General features: G+C 41.0%; 1 protein-coding gene across 2 annotated transcripts in view; it reads left to right on the top strand.

Moving 5' to 3' along the window:
- Positions 1–23,346, top strand: part of MPP7 (MAGUK p55 scaffold protein 7) — a 432,558-nt gene that overhangs the window by 347,903 nt on the left and 61,309 nt on the right. For both annotated transcript variants that reach the window (XM_088447791.1, XM_088447792.1), the window contains one exon: positions 8,346–8,516. In XM_088447791.1, the coding sequence (XP_088303917.1) occupies positions 8,346–8,516 (171 nt within the window). The remainder of the gene's footprint in view (positions 1–8,345; positions 8,517–23,346) is intronic.

The raw sequence follows: 23,346 nt of genomic DNA, 5'->3' as shown, positions 1-23,346 counted from the left end.
GACCCAAGTTTAAACACAGAATTAATTTATACCTTATACACATATCCTGAAGGTAATATTATACATTACTTTTAATAATTTTGTGCAAGAAACAAAGAGTTTGTTTCATCAGAAAGCAAAAGTGTCACTTTCTCAAGCTGGGTACACACCTGACAGATATATTCTGCAGATCGAATGATCTACAGATATATGTGCAGATGATGGTTGTTCATATACACTGAACAACCATAATCTGGCCACGTGTCCCGCTGGCCGGGGGGCGTGTTGCTTCTGCAGCAAGTGTAAGGCGGTCGGCAGACCGCCCGTACATACAGCAGATATATTTGCTATCGGCTGTGCATCAGAGCCGACATGATATGTCTGTGAACGACGCCTGTCACAGACATACCGCTGGTATACACTGGCTGATGGGCACCCGATATATTGGCCAATCAATTGATCGACCAATATATCTGCCAATGTGTACCCGGCATAAGTCTGTGCCTGTAATTAAAATAAATAACAACCAATCACAGATTAGACTAGATATATAGATATAATTAGAATCTGGGAATTATTTCCAGATAGAGAGATTCTGGATCTTAGGGCTACATATTCCCTCCCTGCTGTAGAACTGGTGTAACAGTGTCTGTCTCCAGGAAAACGTGAATCACTAGAGTGAATGCAGTTCAGCCCATCATTTTAATTTTTGTAAATATTAAGTCAGGCATTTGTTATCATAAACCATTTCATTTTGACTTTTATTTTCTTTTGAGTGCTATCTTATCTACGATCTTTCCTACAAACCCCTGACTACTGGCGAAGTCTAACTATTATCTTTAGGATTATCTTTTGTCCCTACAGTGAAGCATAACCATTTCGATTGGTCTGTAGATCACTATAAATTTGGATGTAAACTCAGGTTACGTGAGTTTTTATCTGATGAGAGGGGTGCTGTCACACAGCCAGCTGTCAAAGCATCGAGTGTTTTTGATCCCCAATCATCAAATCCAAGTATCAGTACATTCTTACGATTGGTTGAACAAGATATGGCGTCATACCGTGATGTCCAGAGATACGTCAATCTCACCAATCCTCAAAGACTCATACAGAATGAGGAAATAGTAGTGAGACAGGCATAGAGGGGGTGCTGTCATCATCCAAGATTGGTCATATGATAGAGGTGCGCCGCCTATTGGATGACGATGATACCTATTTGAAGGTGAGGTTGAATCCGATGTGTGACCTCCAAAAAACAGGTTGATGATGTAATTGACCGGGCAGTTCAACATAGGTGGGTGGACGAGGGGATAGCCTCTCTTTTTTTTGAAGGTTGAACATCCTATCTGCCCTATTACATATCTGTTACCCTTGTTGACCTGCCCGGACTTCCGATCATCTCGACCCGAGGGTCGGTATTACAGCCATTGGCTATGTTCCTTGATAGTTTTTTACAGCCATATTTCATGGAGATGAGCAGTTATATTCGTGACACTACTGATTTTTTAGATAAGACTTTGACATTAGAAGGATTGACAGCCGACATGTGGCTGGCTACTATGGATGTTGCCTCACTTTATACGGCAATACCGCATGACGCCGAGTTGGAGGCAATGAAATCCACACTGACTATGGGCACACACAGTGGACCCCCCATTTCTTTTCTGTTAGATTTGGCAGAATTGGTATTGAGTAGAAACCATTTTACATATGGGGGTGAGTACTATATACAGGTATCGGGAACGGCTATGGCTGCCGTCCTACGCTAACCTGTATATGGATCACTATGAATGTAAGCATTTGTTAAGCGTCTATGGCGAGAAGATCAGATACTACAAACGCTATATAGATGACCTTTTTTTAGTTTGGTGTGATAGAGAGGCAGCATTTTATGCAATGGTCGGTAGCCTCAATGCGCTAGATAGTCCTATAATATTTACGGCTCAACTTCAAAAAGAGGCAATTTTCTGGATGTCACTATCTTTTTTTAAAACAACCGACTACATTCCACTTTGTTCCGCAAAAGCACTGACCGCAACACGCTGTTGCATTCATCTAGCCATCATCCCACGCCATTAAACGAGAGTTTGCCGATATCACAATTCATGCGAGTACTGCGCAATAACACCAATGCAATGAATACTGAGAGACAACTCGAAGAGATGGGTGGATGGTTCCTCTCTCTCTCTCTCTCTCTCTCTCGAGAGAGAGAGAGAGAGAGAGAGAGAGAGAGAGAGAGAGGGTACACACCCAAAACGATCAGTAGGTGTTTAGACAAAGCCCGTCTCAGACATGCACAGGCGACCACCAAGACTGTATTTGAACGTTTCAGATGCTTTATTGCATGTGAAACGTTGCATGTATTAAGCAAGCTTGTGCCTGATTATTGAATCCCTGGAATGCTGCCTATCTTCACAGTATAGTGATGTAAAGCTAACATCATTTTACTTTATAACTACAAGCTTTACACTCCAGTATGTGACATCTTAACTTGCCTTGTAATTCCCATAGAGGAAAAACATTTACCTACCATTTGTGTTGCATATCCTAAACTCATAAACTTTTCTCCACTTTATAACAGTAACTCAAAGGGGAGCTATTTAAAAGTTTGATGTTAACAAGTGGGGGAAAGGTTAGGACAAATTTATATATTTAGGGAGAATGGGATACAAGGAAGACTTTTCTTTTGACAAATGACTTATTGCATTTTATACAACTTGCTGAATTATTCAGTGAGTGACCTACATTTGTAATATATTATTTTAAGTTATTTTTAATGGAGACGCTAAATCATTTTGTAGTTTTAGGCACTAAATTAATGTTAAATGTCAAATTTTTTATGTAAAAGGATTGACCCACAGAAGAAAACAAGTATGTACAATTGTAGTAGTAGCACAAATAGGAATTGTCTGGACTTACTGTAAAATATTACGTGCAGCTATATTGAAAGAACTCTTGTTTCTCCTGTACATGGTGGGTTCATGGGAATAGAACCATTAGCTTTGCTGGGGACCACAAACTATCAATCTTCTGTACCTGGGAACTCTCCAGGGTTTTATTTCAGTCTCAAGGTTTCACCACTTGTGAAATCAATATCTCTTTTTTTTAATTCAAGTGTCAGATTATTCACAAATGTTTTCTCTCAGTAGGATTGACGCTGGCACATTAAAATGATACATCAATACGTGTCTGTGGTCACAATTTGATCGGTATACTGATTGAAAGGTATCATGCTGTTATCAGGCATGCCCAAAAGTCATGTGACCAGAGTACCAGCACTATGCTTGCAGTCACCTGTCACCATGAGATTCAGCCACTTAGTCCAGGCACTGACTGGAGGCTAGTTTGGAAACTGATCACGTTACCCTGTGCTCGAGTTGACCTTCTGACTTACTGGGACCAGTATTTAACTTCACATTCTCTGGCATTATTTAACATGTGGTTCACTTGCATTTTTATAGGTAATAAAGAGTATATATATCACTGGTTATTGCACTAAACCATTGTTTCCATTATCACAATACCATTACCCACTATGGTGTGGTAGCGTTTCAGTTTTCAAGATGCATTTTACATTATCCACATGTGGAAGCTTATAGTGATATCCAGTTGCTAGGGAAACACACTTATTTGCAGGTGGATCCCATTGCCCAGGACATTGATACATATACAGTATGAGACTCGTTTTTTGGGTGAGTAAAATAAAGTGACTAATCCTGAGAATGTAACAACAAATATATAGCTACTAGTACAATGTAGCAGTGCAAACTTTATTCATTATTTAGCTATTATATACTGTAAATGTAATACACTAGTATATTGGATGTGGGTCGAGGCTCCCTTCCCCTACACTTATCCCGGCCGCACGGTCCCTTCTCTTCCCCGGAGTAAGAGCTGGTAGTGGGGAGAAGACACATTACCACTACACGTGTCTGACTCTGGACATTCTTTGTAGAATGATTAAATAGGTGCTGACTAGCCCAGAATGTCTGGAAGACTCCTGAATTCACGGTAGAGTAGGCCACCCTCCCGGATATCACTTCTCTTTTGGAGAACTGTGCTGTACCGGGCCTTAGTGACATGATATCCTTTTATTTATTATTGCCCCAGCCCCTCTCCCCTACTGTGGGATATGCTTTACGTAATTGCACAGCAAGGGTCACGGCCATTAGGACACAAATTGCATTGTCACACCCTCCTCTCCAAATGCTTCAAAAAGTAGGTTAGGCAAGTATGATGTAATAACTGGATTTTTTTCTTAGGTGGGCTTATCGTAAAAGCATAAGTGACAAGTCTATATTCTGATGTTGCTCTGTGTGTTCCGAAAACCTAGAACTTGGGTGACCACACTGTAATAGTTGCAGCTACTGATTCAAAGAACTTTAAGCTAATCATAAAGTACATGGTTTTCTTTGTAGTAACAGAACTCTTGAAAAGAGTTTAAAGTTGTTAATCCACTTTACAACAGTCGTTCTTAACAGTAGTAAATAAACGTCAACGGATTTGCAATGTAGGAGCCCTCAAATCAAGAAGGCAAAGTGCTAATAACCTCTGGTGTTTTTTTTTATGCAGTTTTATTTTTGATTTGAGTACTGCCCCAGGTAAATGGGTTTGACAGTTAAAAAAAAAAGAAAAAAAAAAAATTCTATAGCATCATTTTTTATAATGTTACCTATTCCATATTTTTGTGGCCACGTATAAATACGTTACATTGGGAACTTGCGTTGAGCTCTAAACCAAGTAAAAACACAGATCAAACGTGCTTGTTGTTTTTTTTGTTTTGTTTTCTTTTTGCTTGGCTTAAAAACACAAGTAAATCCCCAGTGAGTATGAAACTTTAGAAGGCCAACCATCTTGAGTGGGCTGCAAATCCGTCCTTCTGTCAATAGCTGGCACTCGCACTCATGGAAGGACTTACATTTCCAGGTAGCTACACTAACTCCTAGCTGTTTGTGTCATAGTATAATTTATTTTTAAAAACATAAATAGATCTGAGAAAATATGTCCTGCCTGCTTCCTGTGAATGTTTTATGTGTAAGAACAGTTAATGTATCTAACTAAATGTGTTCAAGATGTTGCTGAATACACCGATCAGGCTACTATAGGGGAAATTATGTCCTCTGCCAGCAGTTTAGGAATTAAGCCTGAACCCAAAGAATGCCCATCATCTACATCTGTATTTTAAATATTTCATGTTGATTGAAGCTGGTTTTAGGGGGTTTATTGATTTATTTTTAGTTTGTGTTTTTACAGAGGATGTTGATGTATACATTATATACATACATAGGGGTCGAGTCAATTGTTTTCGCTGGTAGTGCCAGGCGCCCAATGGAGCAATTTGTTGTTCTGTTAGGGCGCAAACAGCCGCCGGTGCTGGTATTTTGCTCGCCCCACCTGAGGAGTGACTTGCTTCGAACGGAGACTACGGGTCTGACTCCGAATCATAGGCAAGTATAAATGTAGATGCGTCTAGTGGTATTTAGCAAGCTGTGCATGGACTACTATGACGGAGACCCTGTGTGTGGCTGCTTCTCTCTGTTCGTGAAATGGGCGTTTCTGGGGGTTAATCGGGTAGCAACCTTTTAAACGCACCGTAAGAGATCCATTCCGTGTCATGGTTGCTTAGCCAGACGTCTGTGCTATTCTCAGGCATGCATATGGTGCCTGCATCCTTTGCACCCAGCTTGGGGCTGGTGTAAGTGCCGATACTGATGATGAAGGCCGCAGACTCAAAAGTACTGGGCGGTGCGGCTATACGCGTGAAGCGATATTGATACTCGCATTGGCATAAGGCAGTAAATCTGGTTGGCATTTATGGCCGCTTTGCTTGCGTCTCAGAATCAGGCCCCTCTAAATGCAGGGATTTATGTTTGTATTGGAGGACATTGCTGTTTTCTTTAGATGAGTCTTACCACTTCATACCATACTAGCTGATTTTTTGTTCGGGATATGCCAGAGGGGGAAGCCCAGGTAGGAGATGTGTGGGGGACATGGCGCCGTTAACGACCTCATCATGGCCCAGCCCACACCGCTATATAATGGCACAATTTGCAGCAGTGTGGGGCTGAGCTAGTGGGTGATTTGCGATACATCACGTCATCGAGCCCCAGACCATCCACACCTCTGGGGAAGTGAGTAGATCTACTCTCAAAGTAGTCCTGGAGAGCTCCCTGAAATTTGGAAGTTCCCTGGACATTCCTGGAGAGTGGTCAGTTGTGCTTACAACTAATTTGGTATTTATGCTGATGTAATTATTTATACGGATTCCACCTCACTAAGGGTCGCTGACATTCAGGGTCCCAAAACCTTTGGTTACTGCTCTGGAATGACTGCATCTGTGATTCTAAGCAGCACAAATCAACCATTGCTAAATACTGTAATGTGTACACTATTGTACAGAGCAGAAGGCATCCATATGTATATATCCTAAGGAAAATATCACATTGAAGGAACCCACGTATTAATAAATATAATTAAAATACAGGCAATTTTATTAATATTTAAAAAAAATTGTAGCTTAGCTCAATACGAGGTGAAGTAATGCATTGTACACTGTTGCTCAATACTCTCTTACTGTATTTCCAGCCAGTAATATTTAGTTAGCACATGCTGTTCGGAGCAGAACATTTCTGGAGCAGAGACAGACTTGCGTTTGCTCTTTATCAGCAAACTTCTGTGACTGCGTGTCAGTGTGTCATTGTCAAGTGGATTAGCCTTCCCAAGACATCCATTATTTGGGGAACACTTTGTGAGTTTAAGATGATCATTTGTCTTCAACAATAATCTACTCCCTACAGAGCTACATAAAGTTATTTCTTTTTTACTGTGTTTGTCACTATGACAAATAGGTGTAGATACTTCTGCCAGAAAATAATATTGAAAAATCAAATTGATTCTGGCAGATACTAACTACGAGAGTACAGGCAAATCTTATCCCCTAGTCATGTACAATTATATGGGCCGGGAGATACAGAGCTGCAGGGTTGTGGCACCCTGTGTTAGCGCAATGTACTAATTAAGGATATTCTAGGTCAGGGGTAGCCAACCCTGGTCCTCGAGAGCTACCAACAGTGCATGTTTTCCAAGTCTCCTCACAGAATCACAAGTTAAATAATTAGCTCCACCTGTGGATAATTTCAAATGTGTCAGTGAGTAATAACTACACCTGTGCACCTGCTGGGTGACCTGGAAAACGTGAACTGTTAGTAGCTCTCGAGGACCGTAGTTGGCTACCACTGTTCTAGGTTATGACGCTTCACTCCTGTGGAGCTGTAGAAAAAAATGCTGGGGTCAGACTTCCAGCTTGTTATCATTTCATTATCATGTCAGTTGACTAACAATAGATCTACATGTAATACTAATGATTCCTGGGGATACCTTGAAAGCACGCACTGTCACAATTTCATGAGGGTTGAATTTGAGAAACACTTCTATACATCAATATATTGATACCTGTCACCTTGGCATAAAAGTATAACCATGTAACCACATTCAGATTGAGCTGTGTTTATAAACCTGTAACACACACAACTCCAAATTCTTCCTTTACTTGCTTTTTTTGTCTTCTTTTAAAAAATACATTGAGATAGACAATATTTGCTTTTATTTTCAGCAAGGCTTTTATATCATCCAGAATTGTTTTATTGTGCTTGAGAACAATTTAGATGAGCTCTGCTCATTGGTTAAAGTTCTTGCCACAGAGCTGGTTTGTGTCATATCCAATGGGCAATGGAATGAAACATATCTGCCTAAATTCTATAGAGATATTGGTGAAAAACACAGATTGAAACATGAAAGATAATGTAAAGCATTTATAAAATGTTGCAGGAGGGCACATGTAAACCAATAAATAGCCAACTAAACGGTTGTGTAGTGTATTTAAAGAATGTCCTGTGTCTTCATATTTGTTGTAGAGAATATATTATTTGTGCTAGCTATGTAAGAGGGCGCAACATTGAATGGGTGAATGTAAATTCTGTTATGCTTCTTGTAAAAGGTACAATTAAAACCCTTACCGCTGTCAATGAGGCAATATTTGGTTTATGTTCACACTATAAAATTGTAGCACAGATTCTACACAATTCTGCAGCATGCCGAGCAATTCCATAAGCCCTGTTTTTCTAATGCTGTCTGGGATTTATAGGCAGCTTTTCAGTGATCTGGACATGAATAAGTAATCGCTCAGCGGGCGCTTTTAAACTGTACATAAGTAAAGCAGTCTCAGCTATATTTTTTGGGGTTAGCCTATAATGATTTCTGTGCTGTAACATTTGTTAAAATATTTATGAATATTATATTTATGAAATGGCACTGCCTGAACAGTACAGACATCCAGTTCTGATCTGAAAAATGTGTTTTTGTTTCAGCCGGGTTTAGGAGAAGTTTTCGTCTCAGCAGGAAGGATAGAAAAACAAATAAATTCATGTATGAATGTAAGAAGAGCGACCAATACGATACAGCAGATGTTCCGACCTTTGAAGAGGTGGCATTGTATCAACGACAGCCTAATGAAAAATACAGGCTGATAGTCTTGGTTGGTGAGTATGGATCGCTGTATAAGGACATGCTTTGTTAAATCTCAGCAAACATTTTTCTAAGCCGCTTGCTCAGAACCTTTACTATGATGTCAAATATTCAGTTGCTGCATCTGCTAATAATTTTCCAGCATTTTTCAATTTCGAAGTTAAGGATTCAAATGTTGGAGCACTAAAAGGCTTTGGGTGTTTATAGAGCCAACATAATGTCACATTGTAACTTGGAAAGTATTGAGTAAACCACAAATAACAGAATTCAAAACTGATAAGCAGTAATGCTATAGGGCCTCTGTTTATTCTGCTTAAAAATATGATTAGGTGTTGAAATCTAATCTTGTAATAATAGACGCAAGAACTTTTTGCCACGGTCCTGGTTATCTCTACAGTGATGTTTCCCGACTGCAGGGTCTAAGCTGGATAGAGCGTTTTTTTTAAAAAAAATATTATTATTTTAATGCTCGACCTCAATAGTATTCAGATGGAGGAGGAAATCATGGGTGAAGTGGAACTGCATTTCTCAAACGTTGCTTTATTTATCAAAGAAAAACAAAGGGAGTAGAGTAAAGGAAACATTTTAAAATAATCTGTTTTAATATCTGTGCAGGACAGTAAACTTGATAATGACTCAACTCATGGTCTTGGCCGACAGTTAACATTTCAGTCCTTAACCATTAGGTAATCGTGTTTGAAGTTTTCCAGTACTGTAATTACATTGTAATCCTAATCGGTTATGAAAAGTCACATTTTCCATATCACAGATTACCTTCTATTGAAAAGAAAGTTATATTTGATAGTATTTATTTTGTTTTCTGGTTTGTACTGTTGCTTCTCTATTTTCTTCCCTGCTATTCTATCCATGTGTTCTGTAACTTGTAAAGAATTTAAGGTGTCTTAGAAGCCAGATTATGGAGCCAAAGTAATACAAGTTTATTTTTAATTGTATCATTAATGTCCTTGACAGTTTAAAGTCAAATTCAAAAATGAGAAGTCTATGTGGTAATTTAAAATTCTTTGTTACTAAATAACTCATTTATTTAAGTTTCAAGTGTTGTCATTAAAGAGAACCTGTCACCAGATCCAACACTGGAGGACTTATGTAACAGAGTGCGAGCTGCAGCCGCTGCCGGAACTCTTCTGAGTCTTCCCGTATTTTTTAAAGCAGCAATCATTTTAAAGGCAAAACCAAACTGGTTTGCCATCAAAATGATTCCCGCCCTATTATATAATCCCCTGGATTTCGTTTGCTTAATTCATGGTGTCTTGTTCATTCAACCAAAAAAACATAATGATAGTTTCCTCTGACCCCAATAGCACAAGAGACATCAGGGCCGTAGCTAGGGTAGTGCGGCCAGTGCCATCGCACAGGGCACCACAGGTCAGGGGGCGCTGTTTGGGCCTGTAAAATTTCTGTTTATTATCATTCTTGCTTTGTAGCTTCCTCTTATTTCATCCCCAGCATCTCCTGGCCTCCCCTATCTCTTCCCAGGCCCTTCCCCATGAAGCCATGGCCCTTTTTTGGGTGCATTATGTCCCTTTGAAAAATGAAGGGGGCGCCAATGTTCTTTCTGGCACAGAGCACCAAAAAGTCACGGCTCTGGGAGACATCATGTAATACAGCATGCTCTATGTACTCTGTGGCCCACATTTGCAATACTGTAGCTCAGAGTATAATTACTGTATAATATAGGGGATCCAGACCCAGAAGAGTGAGTCATTTACGCTGACAGCCAGTCTCGTCTTCCAAGTCGAGCTTTCAGGTGAGAGCACCGTATATTACATGTTCTGTTCAGAACATGGAGGAACCACATTTTAGTTCTTGCTTTGCTCCTTCTACATTTGTTTTACTAATGGCATTGTGCACTATCTCAATACTCCAGAGGTTCCCAAACTCTGCCACTATGGTACAGGTGTTAAGGATATCCATGCTTGAGCCCAGATGGTTAAATCAAATTGACTGAGGTGCTAATTAAGTCACAGTTGCCAACCTTTTGGCTGCCTGCTTTTGGCACTGCAGGGGGCGGGCTTGGCGGAGGGGGGCGGGTTATGCAATGCCGAGATTACAATGCCGGCTTTGTGGAGCCGGGGGGGGGGGGCACAATGGCGCAATTCACTTCACTCAGGAAGTGGGCGGCCGCAGCAGGGTGGCCCCAGTACCTGGGAGCACCACCTAATTTTTGGGAGCCTCCCATCCATTCTGGGAGGGTAGGCAAGTATGAATTAAGTAGCTTGTGCTCAAGCATGGATATTCTTACAACATGGACAGTGATGGTGGCGTTTGGGAACCTCTACACTACACAATAACCAAATAAGAGCATGATGACTGGATTTCTTCAAAATAACTGAGTAAACCTATGCTTCATGAAAAACAATCATTCAGGTGGTCTTTAAGCCACAGCCATTTCTTTGATACTACCTATAACAGTGTTGGCTAACCTTGACACTCCAGCTGTTGTGGAACTATATATCCCCGCATGCCCTGCCACAGTTTTAGCATGCCCTAATAGCAAAACTGTAGCAGTGCATGCTGGGTTATGTAGTTCCATAACAGCTGGAGTGTCAAGGTTAGCCAACACTGACCTATGATGTGGTGCAATATATGGGTTTTGCAAATTACACTTTAAACAAAACTTTCTTTTTTTCCTCCACTATGCACAGTTACAACCACAAGCTGTGTGATTCCGGCCCAAACAGTCTGTTACGTTTCAGCATGTTAGGACGCCTCAGTCATTTCACCAGCTCATTTCTTGGCAGAACACCCAGAACTAACATGAAAGCGTTTTTATTATACCATTTTACAATGATACCATTGCTGCAATGAGTATTCTAATGAAGAGCTAGCTATTGTGTGCACTTCTTGAGCCACAAAGATTGTGAGCAGTAATTAGCACACTCAATTAGAGGACCCGTAGTGTAGCAACAAGCAGCATAAATGGATCTGCAGTCACCTAACAAATTAGTTCCTGGAAACCAATGTCACATGTCATAGACAGCAATTTTAATTGATAATTTTAATTTATTATATGTGCTGCTGAATTTTAATAGGTGATAGAAAATGTTCTGGCATTTGTAAAAAGATAATGTTTCAGACAATGCACATTTCCATCTTTGTTTTTGTTAATTAAAAAAAATAATTGTAACAGTGTGTGACGATGACAAATAGATTTTCATAGATTAAGGTTGAGTGTTGGAGAGAATTTTTTTTCCCATAGGCTCTGTTTTAAACCTCTACCAAACAAATAAAGAATTTTCTTTTTGGTCTTCTATATTTTCGTAAATTTGCAAAGTAAGCTGCATTTAAAACTAGTCTCAGACAGAATCTTTTTTTTCCTTTAATAGCAAGTTAAGCAACTTTGAAGCATTTGACAGTCTTTTTTTTTTTTTTTTTTTTTTGGCTATCCTCATACAAATAATTATCTCCTTTTCAAAGCCTCTCAGGAGGACACTATGTATGGCAGCCAGTCACGTAAACACAGTTTTTTGTAGCTCTCTGCAAGACAGCAGACAGCTCTCCCTTGGGTGTCCAAATCCATTCTGCTTATGCCATCATGTGATATGCTTCTGTAGTTGCTATGGTATTCCAACTTGAAGAGACAAACCAAGGACAAAGGCATATATGGCATGATTCTTCTTATAGCCTTACACAATTGCTTTGCTTTTTTTTTTGTTTGGGGGGGGAAGGAAGGGCTTGCATCAAAGTAAAGTGGTACATTATGCATTTTCATAGTTTCATGGAAATTAGTTCAAATAGTAGAAAATATAAGTAGCTATAGGATACATAAAGTAAAAATGCAGTGGTCTTATCCAGTGACAGCTCTTACTTTTTTTCCAATGGTGAGGGCTGCAGTTGGCGTCTTGTTCCACTCCCTATTCATTGTGCTTGTACCTGTCAAATAGATACTGCCACATGGGTATCCAGTCTAAAACAACATCTAGGCACTGCATATTTTGCAGCCCCTAAGAAGCAATGTAAACTTGGTGAATTGGCAGTGTGGGCTTCCCACTAGGAGCTCTTTCTGCTACTCGCACGCCAAAAGGGGAGGAGTTTCCGTCTGCCAGTCCGGCGTTTGGTTTGCACTAAAAACTTCCAATGGAAAGCCGCTTTTAGTCCTTTCCTGCGATCCAATTCCTGCATTGGGTCAAAAATGCTCATACAACAAAGTATGACACTCCCATTGCAGTAGTATCACTGTAGATAACAAAACAAGTCTGTACATAGAATACTGCAAGCAAGTTTTTCAGGCCAATGAAGATTGAGGGGCATATTCAGTTAGGTGCGAAAAGTCCCATAGTTTTCGCATGCCAGTCTTTTCGCCGCCATCACTGGTTTTCCATGCGGAAAAGTAACGTGCGCATCCCCGCTTATCCCCGTATTCGCCGGCACGCGGCGAAAAGCAAACAAGCGAAAAGTGCTGTCAGATTTGAGGAAATCAGCCTGACAACCCCCAAAAGATGCACTAACATTGGGGATCAATGTAGATGCCCCCTTATAGCCCTGCTGAAGCTATTTAGGGTCCTTAAATGCTCTCATTAGCGTCTCTGCACAAGTGGTGAAGAATAGCATTTAGGAGGTTTTTTTGGTAAAAATAACTAGTCTCAGTATATTTGTGGTATATGAAAATGGGTACAAGCATGGTTAAAAATCGCAAGTGTGAGGTTTAAAAAAACCCCATAAAAAACGCACCTTTCAGCAAGCACCTGCAATCCAAAAAATACCTCCCCCATACTTGTAGCCACCCCCAAAGTCTGTTTTGCTAGTTTGTAAGTTTTTACCCCAACTGAACTTTTTCATCCCCTTTTTCAAAGTAATTTTTTGGGGTGTACTTTAAATGTTTTTAGGATTTTTTTGACACAGTTCACCTTTGGGGACCTGTCCTAAGGGTGCAGAGTGGTTTCCCCACATTTGCACCCCAAAACAGCAATTCTGCACTTTTTTTCGACTGCTATTCATAGGCGAAACTTTTTTGCTGGGTTCAATGTATTGAGTTTCCGCACCGGCGGAAAGTCGCCACAATTGAATACGGGGGTAAGTTTCCGCAGGCGAAATGACGTCACCGGCGAAACTTTTTCGCCGAAAACCGCTTTTCGCACCTAATTGAATACAACTGCGCTTCCTTTCTCTCAGTAATGCATAGTAATTCGAGATAGGAAAAATCAACCTTCTGCTCTGCATCAGTTATGAACCAGTAAACTTGGCAGCTAGGATTCTGGACAGAATTCAATACTTTTTAACTGTATTGATACTTACTTTGATGTATACAAATTTCCTATACAACTTTTTTTTTTTTTTAAATTGATACTCAGCTATGAAGGCTGCATGATAGTCTATTAGCTTTATTTAATGATAAAGGCAAACAATCCTATATTGAAGAAATCATTTATTAACTACAGAGCATTGGCTTGTGGCACGACATTAAAATATTCATACAATTCATAGATTATTATTTTGCCTGAGTTAATTTTTTTCTTGTCACAAAACCTCGTACTTTAGTTTTGTGTATATTACGTTATTCTTTCTCAGGGAGAAGTAGAATAGATTTGGATACATTTATGCTGTAACAACTAATCCGATTGGATGATTTTATTTGTGCTGTTTTAAAAAAATGAAAGCAGCCTCTGGTTGTTATGGCAACACCACCGTTTTACCTGGTACTAGTGCTTTGCTCTCAGGTTTGGGTGATCTGTTCTTTTATAGTACTCCTGTGCTTGTTCATCTTTTACCTATTGCTTCCTCTCTGTCAATGTGTATGCTTAGGAATCATTGTTAAGCCCAAATAATGTCCTTTCTGCACGTCTGAAATCTTTCTTTACCTGTGTCCACCACGTACTTAGTGATCATTTCCGTGTTCACACGCGGGTGATCAGATCTGCATGCTCTGGGGATGCTTAGTGTTACCATAGTGGAGCTGCAGACAGATGTTGGGAGCACTTCATACATTTTTCTTTATGCTCAACCGTCCATGACGAACAACATCCAAAGTGTCAGTGATATCTGTCAGGATCAGCAGTCAGTGCCTGGTGAATAGTCCATGTCATTTGTTTCATGTAAGTCGCTCCCAGTGAGCACCATTGCTCAGAATGTCTTAAAGCTGTTGGAGTCCTGAGCTTTGCTTTATATGGAGTCTTTCTGCCATTCTTCCACTTTTTATGTCACATACTTTATCATCTAAGGGCTTTGTAACTTGGGATACAGGGGGAGAGGTTTGTAGGCAAAACGCATTTACTACCTATGGGCATGACGTGGGCTTGGACAGAAATCTGGTGTATGTGCTTCTGCATTGGGTGCATGGGTATAAATCCATCCACGTGCCAGTATGTACAATTGCTGCTTATTGAAGTGCGCCCATCCCTGCACGCTTGTTTTGCTACTTGTCATCAATGAGAATTTGCACCAACCTGTATTTGATGCAGATTATATGCCTGGATAAGGTTTATTTATGCTTATGGCCAGATCTGCATAGCCATCAGTTCCATAGACACACACTCATGCCCTGAGCTTTGCCGACATGAAATTTCCCTGTTACAATACAACCCATATTCTTCAGTCGCAAGTGAATGTGACTGAAGTGCTTAGGACTCTGCATTGCCCGTACCTGCATGTGCTCTGTTCCAGAACACGGGCATTGCAAAACCATGCTGGATGCACTCCACACACACCTCTCTGCATCAGGCCCTATTGCGCTATACCGACCCATTTGTGTTATGTATGCTATATAAAAAAGGAAAGCGCCCATCCGTTTCATATCACTAATGTTGAATCCATTTATTGTGCATTGGCAATATTTACCTATATACGAGAACCAGATCTGCAGACTTTCCAGCTGTCCTGATTTAGGAGATCCGTCCTGATTAGTCAGAAGGTTGGGAGCCTGTGACACGGGTTCACACTCCCTCCTTGTGTATGCACTGCCACTGGTTACACATTTGTCTGTATTCCGCAATGTTAACGTTTGGGATGTATGGATCTGCTGTGTATACCGGAGTTACACAGTCTCTGTGCCAGGGCACCAATTAAGGTCCCAGAATTAGATATGGAGTACATACTAATGGTAGTTGCCACTTTTATGGGGCCCAGAACTATGGCACACTTACACCTGGGTTTATGTCATAAATGGATATGGCGTATGCCCAGGTCACCTCAATCTGTCTGCTGCCTCTTTCCCACCCCACCTCTCTTTCCTCTGCTCCGCCCTGTCCCCTCTTGCTTCACTCCATCCATTTTTCCACTAATATTGCTCATGTGAATTATTACATAGTTCATTTTGGCAATAAGAATATTGTAATTGTTGCAGATCATTGATAGCACGTAATGTCTGCTAGTGAAGTGACTACCTGATCAGGCCTTGGAATTATGAGAACATATGTGCTGATATTAGCTTTTCATGACTTCTGAAATTACCGTATATAAAGAAAGATTGTGGTGGATTGTCTTGTAAAGCTGGTCACGCCTGCGTGATTATTGTTTTGGGGTGTTTTAGTGAATGATTGCATTTTTGTACACAATTGATGTACTCGCATTACAATAATGTTTTCCCATAGAACAATTGATCATTTCACACATTACAGTGCGCAATGTAGAATAGATGTATTCCAACATTTAGAAAACATACTTTAATCATATTGCTTCCACATATAACATTTCCACCTGAAACTATAAGATTTTTGTTTAATTTTGTCTGTCTGCACTCATTGTATCCATACACGTTGTTGTTGTTTTTTTTAACAGTGCAAAAAGGATTGTACGGAATGCCTACTTTGTAATGTATGTGGTCAGCGTCGTTCCAAACTTCTTTGTTTTCTTTTTTGAATGTTATGGTGCGTTCACACGTAGCGATTTAAAAGAACTATTTGAACGATATCGTTACTATTATCGTTCAAATCGCTCATTTAAATGGTCCCTACCAGCTTACCATCGACAAGCGATGCGCAGCCACATATGGACGATAGCGATATCGTCCATCGGCCGTGCATGCTAGTCAACTTGCTCGATATTGAGCAGGTTACTATAGGGACCCGCGATTGTTGGTCGTGGGTTGCTATAGTTGTCGGTAAGTAGGTGGTGTGCGGAATGTTCGATATCGATCATCCAACGCACCAGGGAGGGTGCATAACGATCAGCCAGCGATATGGTATCGCTGGCTGATCGCTACGTGTGTATGCACCATCAGGACCTGATTCAGCAGCATACGTAATAGCAATTGTTAGCCATTGCGCATGCGTACAAGCTGCACTGCATGAGTGCAGCGATAGCATTGCGATCACGGCCGCACAAACCAATCCATCGCAAAGTGACTGACAGGGTGGCGACAGGGGAGTGGTCAGAAAAACCCAGATGTGCCTGTCCGTATGAACGCAAGTTTAATGGGCGTGCATAAATTAGACACTGCAATTCCATACGCAGATTGAGTGAGACGAGTGATGCAGTTTCTGCTGCTGGTCAGACCTGCTGTAAATGGTGCGTGACGGACCGATGTGCGTCAGAGGTACCCGTGTTATCGCAGAAATGCGAGATTGAACGGATATGAGAAAGCAGCAGTGGGTGTCCCTATGCCGGCTAAGCTATGGCAAGCACTAGTATATTTTTGCAGCTGCGTCCCGTACGAAATCGCAGCTGCGATCGCGATGTACGCTGCTGAATCAAGCCCTAAGTCCTTATTGTACAAATACCTGGTTCAGTTATTATATCCATATTAAAAGGTGTAAAAATAATTAAGATATCAGAATGCTATTCAAAAATAATCATGCGGCATTAATACTACAAGCCGGGCCAGGGGACATAGATCGGTGAAGGTTACATCACTACAATAAGTAAACTGTTCAGGAGTACTACCTGTAGTTCATTTCTCATCACAGGTATCTGGAATGGTCTCCCGGTGTAATGTATTTAAAACATTGTACAGAAGTGACTAGGGATTTGGCCGGCACATTTGGCTATACAAGCGCTTGGTCCTCGCTTTGTCGAATCCCATTATGGGAGATATGAAATGAATACATTATCCTACTTTGCAGCATCTGATTGTAGCACACAACTACTGTAACTGAACTTTTCATTTTTTTTTTCCTCATTGTAAACTCCGGCATAACCAGACTTTTTATGTATCTCACTTTAGAATAAGTCTTGCATTGTCTGTACTGTGCCGCAGACCTTCCATGAATTATGTATTTAACACAGGGGTTAGGTTATGAAGTTCTTGAGTAAAGTTCTCCCAGCGGACCATGGAGGAGGTTAAGGGTAACTTTAAAGGAAAAGAATGCGATTTAAGACATACGTGCTAAATTCTTGCGAGTTGGATCCAGCTTCTAAGCTTGCATGCAGTTGCACTGTTTATACTGAGATCAGATGTGTTTTCATACTGTTTCAGTTAGTCCTTGCAAAGCAAAGACAATGTTGAAAAAAGAAGCTGTGAACACTGGATTTGTGTTAACCAGAGTGTTTATTCTAATGTATTCAGCCACTTAAAACGACACTGCTCCAGGGAAGTGTTTCCCGCGGCTTCAAAAAAGAGGCTCAGAGTCATTCATTATGAACTTGCCACAGCTGAAGAAATACACTCCGATTTCATCAGCTCTTAGGACATTTAAACAGAGCTAAGTATCGGGGAAAGTTGGTCAGTTTAAGCAACAAGCAATACCACTTTTTGCTCTAAGTCCATCCACATTTGTATTCCCCTCTACTATACTTTTTGCCACTCCATCAGCATATTCATAGCATTGTGTAGTCTGTTTTTTGATAGCCTGCTCCAAATTGCTGGACTTATCCAAAGCAAAATAGTATTTACCTCCTACACACAGTGACTTTGAGTGTGGCGGTGTTGCTTTTGCTATCTATGGTGAATAACACAAACACGAATTTGAACATTTGCTCCCATCTACATAGGATGAAACCGCAGTTTGGAAAAGTCTAAAAGCAAAAATTGTTGTCTGAGATTGTCAGATCACAAGCTTAGGGCAGACCTCAGAGCCTCATGCAGTTCTTCTACTTGGGAACCAAAGGCCGCTAGGGCATAATAGAGTGCATTTTGCACTTATAAAAATAAATATTCAATAAGTTGACGAATACAATAAAGCAGGGTTGTCTTAACAGTAGTGCGGGCCCTGGGGAAAGCAATGCACTTCGGCCCCTACCCATCCATTCACGGGAAAAAAAAAAAAATGGTAAATAAAATTAAACCCTCCTGCATGCCCATCAGACCTCCCACACATGCAGAGAGACTCTGTCTGAAGCCGGCGGATTAAGCCGGGGGGATGTGGGAGGGGGGGAGCTAGATGAGAATACAGTGCACCAGCGACTGGCTTATGTTTACTAACTGGCTGGGCTGCAGGGGGCGGGTTGGTGGGCCCCTACAAGCTTCGGGCCCTTGAGCAACTGCCCAACAAGTCCAATGGAAGAGATGGCCCTGCAATAAAGGGCCTACTTATGAAGTCTCCCGACGTTAAATCATGTAAAAACAGCTATTCCTGCTGTATTGCAGTATATTGTTTTATTACTGCTGCTATCTAACAATTCTGTAACATATGAGATCAAAGATATCTCCTGTGTTCAGTGCAAACCCGGTCCCAGCAGCAACATGGGGCAGTTCAGCAAGCTGCAATAAGCCCCTTTATCTACCACTAATGTCTCTATGCGCTGACACCTTTCCAGAGTGAGCGAAATACTGTAGACTTGGGGCCAAATGTAATAGCCCACAATTTGCGGTAGCCAACGCAATTTTGGCAAAATAGCTAGTAGATTTAAAGCTGCAATTAGTTTAAAGTCAAAACCATGTTGGTTTTGCCTTTAAACTAATTGCCTCTTTAAATCTAGTGATTATCTCGCTGGAATCACACCAGCTCCATCGAATTGCACGATATTACATTTGACCCTTGGCCCATGCATTGGGCACATATCAATGGCAGTCTGACCAGCTCAGCATAAAGGAGCTTTCTGTACAGAAGAAGTTTGGTCTGTTGTACAATCGGCCACTGAAGCGTTAATTGAGTGGAGTATGGATCTATTTTATAAGCAGTATTGCGTGCCACGTTGGGTGAGATTTACTATTTCACAAGCAGAAATATGACATTCATGCTGGAGCATAGCAGATCTATTGCGTAGGTGTTATACTGTGTGATCATTAGTGTAAATAGACAAGTGCTTCTTTTTCATTTCTTTTGTTTAAACTAGTCGTTTTATTTCATCATGCAGATACCTCCTCCGAATCGCTGGCCATCACAGCTTTAAGGTGCTAAACCCAGCCTCATGTGTCTTAAAAGATCTTTACAAAAGCCTCATTTGGTTACAATTTGTTCCACTCAGCCAAAACACGTCCCTGAGTTTTGTTCTAACCGACACATGATCTCGCTGCACATTAACGGGATAGTTTCTCGCAGGATAAGCCCCAAGCCAGTAACACTTTATGTGGAGGCCTGCATTGTTCTTACAGTGACTGGAGGGTAGAGAGGATTATAACCTCCACATTCTTTAATCACAGGCACTTACACTTTATGGCCTTTTCTCCACCTCTGACTGAAGCACAACATATTTACAAGTCAATGCTTCTAGGCAGAAGGCAGAGTGAGAATCAGGCCCCCACACACTAATTAGCACTATGCTGTAAGACACCTTCCAGTGTTGCGAGACATTTTACAAGCTATTAAAAAGAAGTGTCTTCTGAATCACAGCCAGATGTTTTCTAACACAACCTATCCAAACATGCAAACTTATTAAACCAAGCCGCACTTTCTAGCTCACTAGCTCTTGGCGTACACATGTTTGCAACATTTTTATATTAATAATATAGGTCGTCTTTGTTCTTGAGTATTGCACAGTACACTATATTCCCGCTGTATTTGGCTGTCTCTGCACTTATATAAAGACCTTAAGGTGTCTGGAACAAGGTGGTTGCACAGATCCAATTTCTACCTTCCGTGCACAAGCAGGAATCTACTACGTACTGATTAAGTAATGTTACAATTTTAAAAGGCTATATCCAATGCTGACGTTGCCATTGTGGCAAGGCTCTTTACAAATAATAATAAAATAAATGCACATAAAATGAAGTAATGCTTGATCCCATTTCTTCATCTATGAGACATCCTAGTGACTACCCTTTGTAGTCACAATAAAAGTGAACACTAGTGTATGAGATTATATTTTACCTGCTTGACCTGACCTAGATTAAACAATGTTGTTTGCCAGAGCCTTTATTTGTAATTATTTAGAGACCTTAACAGAGGAGTATCTAAAAGTTTTACAAATGCAAGACTGCAAATTCAACCCCTCTATAGATGGAACAAATGACTAGTGATGAACAAATATTTATACAGCGCCAGTATACTTCCCTGCTGCTTTATAATTGGGAGCGAACATTGTAATAAAACCAGACTGAGTATTAATGAACAAAGATGATCCTCTTCCCAATCCCTCAAATGTACCGGGTATAAGAATTTAGAAGTTCAATAAATAAGGATAAGGGCCTAATGCTGAGCACTGTGCCTGCTCTGGAGCCAAGCATATGCAAAAAGGGCAATACAGAGCCGGACATATGTCACTTACAGCTACTAACTGCATGAATGAAGAGGCGGAACCACAGTAGGCTGTGATGTGGTATTCACACACAGGCAGGGCCACCATGAATAGTGTGATTGCCTCACCCATAACATTTGCAGGGCGAGAGAGGAGACTACTGCTGCTCAGCAGCAACAACCTTCATGGACCTTCCGCAGCCCCGCACACAGCAGCGTACTCCTCTCTGCCTGTCCGATATGCTACTGACCCAGGGCCACACCGGGCCACTCCCAATCTGCCCCCCTTTCCCCTCTTGATGCCCCCTGTACACAGGCAGTATGTTCAGTGAAGGTACATTGATGTAAGTGCAGCCATACATAGGGCCTGATTTATTATGGATTGCTATTGTGATCGCAGCTGCGATTACGCATGCACACCCACTGCGAAAATATCCTAATGTTTGCAATCGCAATGCCGTCGCAGCCTAACATAAGGACGCCCACTTCCCCTTACTCACATCCATAATACATTGCAAGTGTGCGAAACCATCGGTAACATCGAGTATCTTTGGAGCCTCACGCACAATTACAGCAGGTTAGACCTTACTTAGAATTTGCTAACCTCATCACACGCAGTGAATGCTCAAGGTGCGTATGCCATTGCAGTGGCTAATTTATGTACGACCCTGTAACGGCGTTCAAACGCACTGGCACACCTGCGTTTCGCCAATCACCACCCCCAAACGGTCACTTCCTGTCAGTCACTCTGCGATGGGTCTGCGTGGACACTCTGATCACAGTGGAGCCTTCGCGCATGCGAACTGCTATGCATACGCATTGCGCAGCACGCAACAATCGTCCGTCTGCGTACGTAATCCCAGTTGCGATCCGTAATGAATCAGGCCCATAGTTGGAAATATGCCTGTTGTCTCTTGAACTAAGTGGGCAGTCTGGGGCCGTGATTCGTATTGAATTGCTGTATTGTGGCACCACATCCACTGCACTGTGTCATAAATGTTGGCTTTGCACAAGGGATGCTGATACGAGATTCCCTGCACCACGCCCCACATCCCTCCCACCTGGATCTACTGCTCCCACAGTAAATTGTGAAGTATGCCTATAATGAATATGGGGAGAGTTCACTATAGTTGTAACAATTTACAGCAGTAATGGTGCTGTCTAATTTGGTATCTATGAGGCTGATGCAGAGTTGACCACAAGTTGGAAGTAATTACACCCGTATTGTGTGTACAGAGAACAATGCGAATATTCACCCATATGCTGAGTTATATACATCTATTGTACTGAACCTATCCAAACATGCCCTCTTTGCCTATGTGTGATCCTCCTGTTACCAGCTGGTTATGTCCCTTAGGCCGCAAGTGGGTTAGCAGCTGACTTGAATACGAGCCAGCATTGCCTGTAGTTGCATACGCTCAGCTCTGCATCGGCTCATATGTGTGTTGTTTTTTTATTTTTCATTTTTAAAGAGCTTTTTGTGTGATGAAGTGACAATAATATTTTAAAACAACAATAGGTCAAAAAATGATGCACCATATTTAAAAACAATTCGTGGTTAAAATAAGTATTGAACACATCAACATTTTTCTCAGTAAATATATTTGTAATGGGGCTATTGTCAACAACAACCCATGCAATCCATACATGCAAAGAAATCAAACCATAGATGTCCATAAATTAAGTTATGTGTAATAATGTTAAAAAAATATTGAACACATGAAGAAAGGGAGGAGCAAAAAGGCATGGAAAGCCAAGACACCAACTGAAATTTATCAGTAATTAGAAAGCAATCTTGCCTCTTGTCAGTGCAACTTAATATAAGCTGGTTCAGTCCCAACTGATGGCCTATAATAAGGTGTCTCATTACCAAGGTGTCGCACAAGAAACATCTCATGCTGGGTAAAAGCAAAGAGCTCTCTCAAGACCTTCGCAAACTTATTGTTGCAAAACATACTGATGACATTGGTTACAGAAGGATTTCTAAACTCCTGAATGTTCCAGTGAGCACTGTTGGGGCCATAATCTGGAAGTGGAAAGAACATAATTTCACCATAAATCGGCCACAACCAGATGCTTCTCTCAAGATTTTCTGACAGAGGAGTGAAAACATTTATCAGAATAGTTGTCCAAGAGCCAAGGATCACTTGTGAGCTTCAGAAAGTCCTGAAAATAGCAGGTACAATCGTTTCAAAGAAAGCAATAAGTAATGCACTCAACCGCCATGGCCTGTATACACACTCACCATGCAAGACTCCATTGCTAAAGGAAAAGCATGTTGTAGCTTGCTGCACAACATTTGGACAAGCCTGTGAAATACAGGAGAATATAGTCT

This window comes from Taudactylus pleione, unplaced genomic scaffold, assembly GCF_031769625.1.
Source record: "Taudactylus pleione unplaced genomic scaffold, aTauple2 ptg000439l, whole genome shotgun sequence".
NCBI classification, from domain to species: Eukaryota; Metazoa; Chordata; class Amphibia; order Anura; family Myobatrachidae; genus Taudactylus; species Taudactylus pleione.
Note: the sequence above shows the minus strand (reverse complement) of the source record. Positions and strands in the feature narration are given on the sequence as shown.